The sequence below is a fragment of the Vitis vinifera genome, chromosome 1 (genome assembly GCF_030704535.1).
Source record: "Vitis vinifera cultivar Pinot Noir 40024 chromosome 1, ASM3070453v1".
NCBI classification, from domain to species: Eukaryota; Viridiplantae; Streptophyta; class Magnoliopsida; order Vitales; family Vitaceae; genus Vitis; species Vitis vinifera.
Window position 1 is genome coordinate 9,201,863 of NC_081805.1, and position 7,681 is coordinate 9,209,543.

General features: G+C 34.6%; 1 protein-coding gene across 1 annotated transcript; it reads right to left on the minus strand.

The window, feature by feature from the left end:
• Positions 1-2,291: 2,291 nt before the first annotated feature.
• Positions 2,292-7,329, minus strand: LOC100267386 (benzaldehyde dehydrogenase, mitochondrial). The gene is made up of 11 exons (XM_010655033.3): positions 7,022-7,329; positions 6,385-6,519; positions 6,096-6,238; positions 5,819-5,972; positions 5,511-5,740; positions 4,682-4,771; positions 3,838-4,011; positions 3,611-3,748; positions 3,201-3,338; positions 3,042-3,103; positions 2,292-2,954 (listed from the first exon to the last, which is right to left on the minus strand). Exons 1-11 carry the CDS (start codon positions 7,098-7,100, stop codon positions 2,681-2,683), a joined length of 1,617 nt encoding a protein of 538 aa, XP_010653335.1. The 5' UTR covers positions 7,101-7,329; the 3' UTR covers positions 2,292-2,680.
• Between the last annotated feature and the right edge of the window lie 352 nt (positions 7,330-7,681).

Here is a 7,681-nt window from a genome sequence, read left to right on the forward strand (position 1 = left end):
TTACTAAAAGATTGGTTATGTTGTAATGCATTTAATATCAAGGGTAATTTGTAAATGATTCAACTAAAATTGAGTATAATTAAATAAAATAACTATATATAATTTTAACTTACGCCAAGTTCAACTTAACATACGTCAAGTTCAACTTAATATCCGTAAGGTTTTGGTACATAACTAAAAAAGATAACTTTATATATTATATCAAAACCCTATTAACACATATATTTACATCTATATAAAGAACAAATATGCAAACAATACCAAAACCATCATAAAATTCCCTAAGTTTTATTACTTACCATCATTTGATTTTTCCATATGGACAATGTTTCTCCACATAACACTTTTTAAGCCGCTTATTTCCTTTTTTTAACCCATTTTTTCATGGTTGTAAATGATATTAAAAAAATTATAACAATTTTAAACTTATTTAAATATTTACTATATCTCATTAAATGTTTGAAAATATTCAATAAATAAAACATGAAATAAAAATATATGGAAAAAAAAAAGTGTACATTGTTTATCCAACCACAACTTTAAGTGCTTTAAGTTGAAGAAATTTGAAGAAAAACTATGTATGAAACTTAAAGAAATGTACTGAAAAGAGAGAAACGGAAATAACAAGAGAAAATAAATAAAAATTAAAAATTAAAAATTAAAAATTAAAAATTAAAAAGAATGAGAAAGTGTAAGAAAGAATAAAAAAAGAGGTAAAATGAGAGAAATAAAATTAGAATGGGAGGGAAAAAAAAGTTGATATAGCTTAGGGGTATTTTTGTCCAAATTGGGTCATTTTGAAGGTTATTAAAAGTGGAGGGTTAGTTTTACAATATTGATGGATTTTGTCCCTTTTAATCTGTTATCCCAAAAATGATCTATTTTAGACATTTTTGCCCTTTTTTCTTTCAGCAGAAGTGTCATTATCCCTCATTCTAATCCATTTCCTTCTCATTTTTCATACTAACTTTCTCTCTCAAATGATACGACCAAAAGAGTTCTTCCATTAAAGGATAAAGACCAACCACAAGAGTTATTCCATCTTTCTTTCTTTCCTTCAAATCGTCACATTTTCCATTTTTGCCATTGTTTTTGTTTTTGTTAGGGATTTTTACACTTATTTTTCGTTGGGATTTTTTGCATTTATCTTTTGTTAGGGATTGTAGTTGTTTTTGTTGGGGGTTTTGGTGTTGCTTACTATTTTTTTTTATAGGATTTTTTGCTTTTTAAAAAAAAAAAATCATTTAAACTTCTATGATGTTTTGGTTAGGGTTTTTTATAGTTATTTTTGTTAGAGATTTTTGTTTTGGATTTTTGTTAGAATTTCTATTGGAGTTTTTATCATTGTTTTTCATTAGGGTTTTTTTCAATTCGGTTTTATTAGGTTTCCAATTTTTGTTGGATATTTTTGTTTTGGTTTTTTATTAGAGTTTTTTGTTTTTTATCATTGTTTTTCATTCGGGTTTTTTTGGGTTCGGTTTTATTAGGTTTCCAATTTTTGTTTTGGTTTTTTTGTTAGGTTTTCGATTAGAGTTTTTTGTTTTTTATATTGTTTTTCATTCGGGTTTTTTTTCGGTTTGGTTTTATTAGGTTTCCAATTTTTGTTTTGGTTTTTTTTTGTTAGGTTTTCGATTAGAGCATTCGGGTTTTTTTTCGGTTTGGTTTTATTAGGTTTCCAATTTTTGTTTTGGTTTTTTTGTTAGGTTTTCGATTAGAGTTTTTTTGTTTTTTATCATTATTTTTTATTAGGGTTTTTTACATTTAGGTTTTATTGGTTTCAAAGATGAGATCAAATAGATAAACATTCGAGTACAATATTTAAGTTCTTTTAATCTTCTATAAATGAAACTTAAACTTAACTATAGTGTAATTCAAATTATTATTAAAAACTTGACTTTATTTGAAAACTTAACCTACCTTATTTAAATTTTATCATGATAATTAAAAATTTAATCTTATTTAAGTTTTTTGTAAATTAAACTTAACTAGGGTTGAGTTGAAATCAACCTCCTTTGAAAAAAAAATTGTATAGTAAAGAGATTATGAAATGATGATAAATTAAAAAAAAAAATGCAATACTTTTGAAGGCGAATAAAGGAAAAAGGGGTAAGAGGGTCCTACGACAAAATTAAAGGTTCATAGTTATTTTTGTATAATTCAATTGGCATCTGTTGGATTAAATGAATCAATTTTTTATTTTTATTTTCATTTTTCGTGGGAATAAAATTAAACAATTAGAATGATTTAATCAATTAAAATCTGAAAATGATGGTTCAGTGAGACTCATCTCAGAAACGAAACCAAGTAGCTATCATGCATTCATACATAATTGTAGTCTTAAGTGAGAGGAGAAAAATGAGGCAAGTGGCCACTTCCCATAAAGTCAAAAAAGTGACAGGCTAACAGCTCTGGTTCATGATTGTCTTATACGGGCCACCTGACTTTCCATTCATCAATCACATCAAAGAAAGCTCTAACATAGATGAAACATGCTACTTATTGCGGTCAATCACAGGCCTACTATAGAAAAATTCTATGGTACCCACGCGGTACCATACCCAATTTTGAGATCATCATCATCATCATCATCAATATCATGTTATTACAAGCAAAGAATAGTGTAGGCTTGTATTTATTCTTCATAATGCTTAAGTAGGAAGAGAGAAGCAGGGTGATTTATTTATAACCACGCGGGGTTCTTCAAGGGAGTAATAACAGCCTTCACTTGCAGGTAGTTTTGAAGACTGTAAATACCCTTTTCTCTGCCATGCCCACTCATCTTGTACCCACCAAAAGGAATCGCTGCATCAAACACATCAAAGCAGTTAATCCATACTGTGCCCACCTTTAGTGCGCGGGTCAAGGTGTTGGCTGTGTCTAAGTTCTGGGTAAAGACTCCTGCGGCCAGCCCATAACTAGTGGCGTTTGCCCTTCTTATCACCTCACCAAGGTCCCTGCAATCATTCAAAAAGTTAGTGGTGTGTATAAAAGGACAGAACCCTCTGATTGGGAAGTGTACAAAGATGGGGCCTGTTCCTCACTTGAATTTCAGGATGGACTGCACTGGTCCAAATATCTCGTCCTGTGCTATCAACATGCCGTCCTGATATTACAATTATGTCAGTTAGTATATTAAAGCTTTTAGGAAAATGGTTTGTGAACAAGGAGGGTATAGCCGTATAGGAGCATAGAAGATATACCTGAACATTAGAGAAAACTGTAGGCTTAATGAAGAAGCCCTCTTTGCCAAATCTCTCACCTCCGGTTTCAAGGGTGGCTCCATTTTCGACACCAGATCTTATGTATCTCAGGATCTTCTCAAATTGATCTGAATCAATCTGATTAGAAGCACCCACATCACTATAGCCCAAAATCCCAGAGAATTGATGCATTTCATAATATTTGACAGCAGTAAGAGGCATAATTGTTTGCCATGATTCCCAAAATTAAATTCAACACGTTTTACTGGAATTTCATTTGCTGGATTTCCAAGATTCCATGTGAGACCATAATGCAGAGTTATGTTTTTCAAAGTTCAAAAGTAGACATCCACCAAGAAAAATCAATTTGTAAGAGTATGGTTATATGCAAGAAGTGGTGGCAAATTTACCTGGGGGCCTTGCTCAATGCCTGCCTTGAATGGATCACCAACGGTGCGTCTTAAAGCACGTGCTTTCGCCTTCTCTACAAACTCATCGTATATACTTTCATGTACAAATGTACGGGAGCCAGCACAACAACATTGCCCCTGCAGATTGCAACACATTTGTCAATCAATGAATTCAAAGTTTGGTGAAACCTGTCTTGCCCCTACATAGAGGAATTTCTTGGACATACCTGATTAAAGAATAAAGCAAAGTGGGCTAGCTCAACAGCCTCATCTACATTAGCATCCTCACACACAATGAAAGGGGATTTCCCTCCAAGCTCTAAAGTCACTGGCTTAAGATTGCTCCTTGCAGCCAATTGAAGTACAATTTTTCCAGTTGCAGTTGATCCAGTGAAAGCAAGCTGCCATTAGAGGACATGTAGCTGTAAGGGGTCAAAAGTGTACTCAGGAAAACAATAATGCATCCAGTTTAACCATTGACTGATTATTCATGTTCAACACTAGCAAATTGCATTGGTTACTGAAAATGGCTATAAGTAATCATCTAAGCATGTTTAGCTTGTTTCTTTCCAAGTCAATTAACTTGATCTCAAATTGGCTAACTATAAAATCTATTGAAATAATTTATATGTTCTCTACAATGTGCATTAGGAAGCTTAGTCCCCCACTTCATCACAGCTCTAAACCCGAACTGAGCAACTAAGACCCTATCCCAACTCTGCCCTCCCAAAAGAACAAGGAAAATCACTTCCCATGTGTTCAAGTGCTCCTTGGAAATGAACAAGGCTGTGTCCAAGTGAATAACAGAGTAAAAATATTTAGAGGAAGACAAAGAAGAAACCTGACTGGTCCATACATCAACAATACTAAAAACATAATGTAACTATGAATGGAAGAGTTAACCTTACTTTATATCATGATTTCCCAGAACTAACAATTTAAATGATTAGTGAATATCTATCTTCTGTCAATTTTCAGGATTTCCCTGCACTGACAATTCTATCTTTATCTACTTTCAGAGATGCAAGTATGTGAGGGGTAGAAATGGAGGCATTTAAGTTCATAAGTTACCTTGTCCACATCCATATGGCTGGCAAGTGCTGCACCAGCAGTTGGACCATAACCAGAAACCACATTTAGAACACCTGGAGGAAGCCCGGCCTGTCACAAAGGTTATCTACTCAGTATGAAAGATGAAGAGAGATAAATATAGGATTTCAGCACAAATATTTAGTAAAAATTGAGAAAGGTGGCAGCTCTTGAAGTAATGTTGATGATATAAAGAAACTTCAGCATCGGTAAACATTCAGGAACCTAGTCTAGGAAAATGTACCAAATCACAATTATGGAAAATCAAGTTTATGTCCATGATGTCATCTTTTATTTGCATGGGTACAACATTCGATCTTAATCCATAAAAGTGGATGTTAGATATTTCTTTTAGCATAAAAAATGGAAATGTCACCCAGAAAACAAAACACACAGCCAGTAGAATAAAATCTTGACATTGAGTGCAAATCAAACATATATCATACATGCTTGTGTTAATACAGAGCTAGGGGGCTTCAATTTGACACTATGTCATGCCTGAACTGGATGTCCTTCAAATTATTTGGGGGTTAGCATTTTACATTTTAAAGTGCCTGAAGAACAAGATAAAGGCCAGAAGGAATTTGACCAAGGTGTTGAGAGAAGAAATAATAGTCAAGGATAACTGGAGCATGTGACTACATAGAGCTTAAAGGTGAGAAGGATCCTATGTCCACCACTGCAAGTACTTGAGATTAGGGTTTTGATGAACTGAGCATTGATGCAACACAGAAATATACTAGATGCAGTACACCTAGAAAAGCAAAAAGAAATAAAAAGAACCAGTGCTAGAGTTTGATTCATGTACTACCTCATGCAATAACTTCGATGCATATAAAGCAGACAATGGTGTCTGCTCTGCTGTCTTTAGAACGATAGTGTTACCACATGCTAATGCAGGTCCAATCTTCCAAGCATACATGAGAAGTGGGAAATTCCAGGGGATAATCTGTCCAGCAACGCCAATGGGTTCATGCAAGGTTTGCACTTGATGCAATCCATCAGCAGGAACCGTGAGACCATGAATCTTATCTGCCCAACCTGAGGAATTTTTACATACAAAAATTTCACAGGACGATCAAGTAGCATACATGTTGTATTCTTTTTTATTTCACCTACCCGCATAGTACCGCATCAAACGTATCACCAATGGTACTTCAGCCTTTGCAGCCTGTTCAAATGGTTTCCCATTATCCCAAGTCTCGAGTGCTGCAATCTCATCATTGTGCTTTTCAAGCAAATCAGCAAAACGCAAGAGTATCTTGGATCTCTCCTGGAGAAATCAAACCAAACCAAGAGTGAAGTCTGTTAAGTCCAGACCCATATCCTTTTCGCATTTTAGGTAATGTGAGGAGTAATTGAGAAGTCAATAAAGGAAAAGAAGGAGAAGAGTTACATAAGGACTCATCCTAGGCCATGGTCCCTCATCAAACGCCTTGCGAGCAGCCGAGACAGCTCGATTAACATCTTCTGCGTCACCTTCAGCAACACTGGCAATCACATTCCCTGTCCTGGGGTCCAATGTCTCAAAAGTTTTCCCTGAGGCCAGAGAGAATTAAGCCCCCACATGAGATTCAGTAAGAGCTAACTTGATTTAATAATAACAGAGTCCCATCATCAATTGTTGGAAAATTGGAATAGGCCTCCAGCCTCCAATGATTATGAATGATAGATAAAAGGCTTACCCGTTGCGGCATCCACAAATTGTCCATTGATTAAAAGCTGAGTATAATTGACATTAACAGAAGGATTGATTGGTTCTTCAACAACTGCAGCAGTGCTATATCTAAAGATCCCGCCCCTCCGGGATGAATTCCTCCCTGAGTGGTGGAAATATCAAACATAGGTATTTCACTTAATCAACAGATAAAATAACACTCCACAAACAGCAAAAGCAGCAATGGGAAAGAACAGAACAATACAATTAGTCAAAAGATAACCAGCCTTTCCCCTCAAAAAGTAAAGTCATGGAAAAGGTGAAAAGATATAAGACAGGGATGGAAGAACGGAGCCATTGACAATATAAGAATCTCAACTCCAAAAAATGGATCAATCTTCTTATCAAAACCAGACAGTTGTAGTTACATAGGTGCTGTGTCATTTGGGAAGAAACTAGAAACTAGAAACTAGAAACAACTCTCAACCAAACAGAGGGGAAAGGGGAACAGCACCCAGATACAACAATCGCGTTCATTTCCTTTTGCCATATCCAAAAATCAAACTCAATGAATTAGCCAACCAAAAATCAAGAAACTTGCAGTGATTTGAGGAGAAGCAAAGAGAGAAAAAGTCAAAAAAAACAAAAAGCATAAACCCAAGCACCTATGGAAGAAAGCAAAGCAGAAGAAGCAGAAGAAGTGAAAGAGCGAGAGAGCAGCGATGAGATCCTAGGAATAGTCATCACTGCAAACAATTCTTCTCTTTCTCTTTCTCTTGTGTGATTCTACTTATATAAGCATACAAGGAGCTTCCGTCTGAGTTTCAGAATATGAATTCCCTCTCTTGACCTGCCACCTCAGCATTCCGGTTTGAAAAAACGATAGAGAGGAAAACGCATTCACCACCTACTTCCCGACGGATCATCCGTTTTTCCCCTCCTACTGTGGATTCATTTTCCAACCTGGCTGTATTATTTATTCTAATCCTATCCCGATCAATAAAATAATAGTATTTTTTTTCCTTTTCAAGTTATGATGGCGATGTCATCCACACTAGAGATGTCGACAGCACGAGATTCGTGGAGATTTTTGGATGCAAATTTGGAAAACACGAATGGATTGATTGGATATACTTTTTATTTCTTTTTTTTTTAAATAATAATTTATATTAAAAATGTGATTTGCCATCCCTATTCTCATTTTAACTAATTTCTTCATTCATCATTTTGTCTAACTTTCAAAAAAAAAAATAATTTGTTTTTTAGTTTTTTCAAGTATTAATTTTTATTTTTTAAAATTCATCAATTATTTTTTAGTCTTTAAT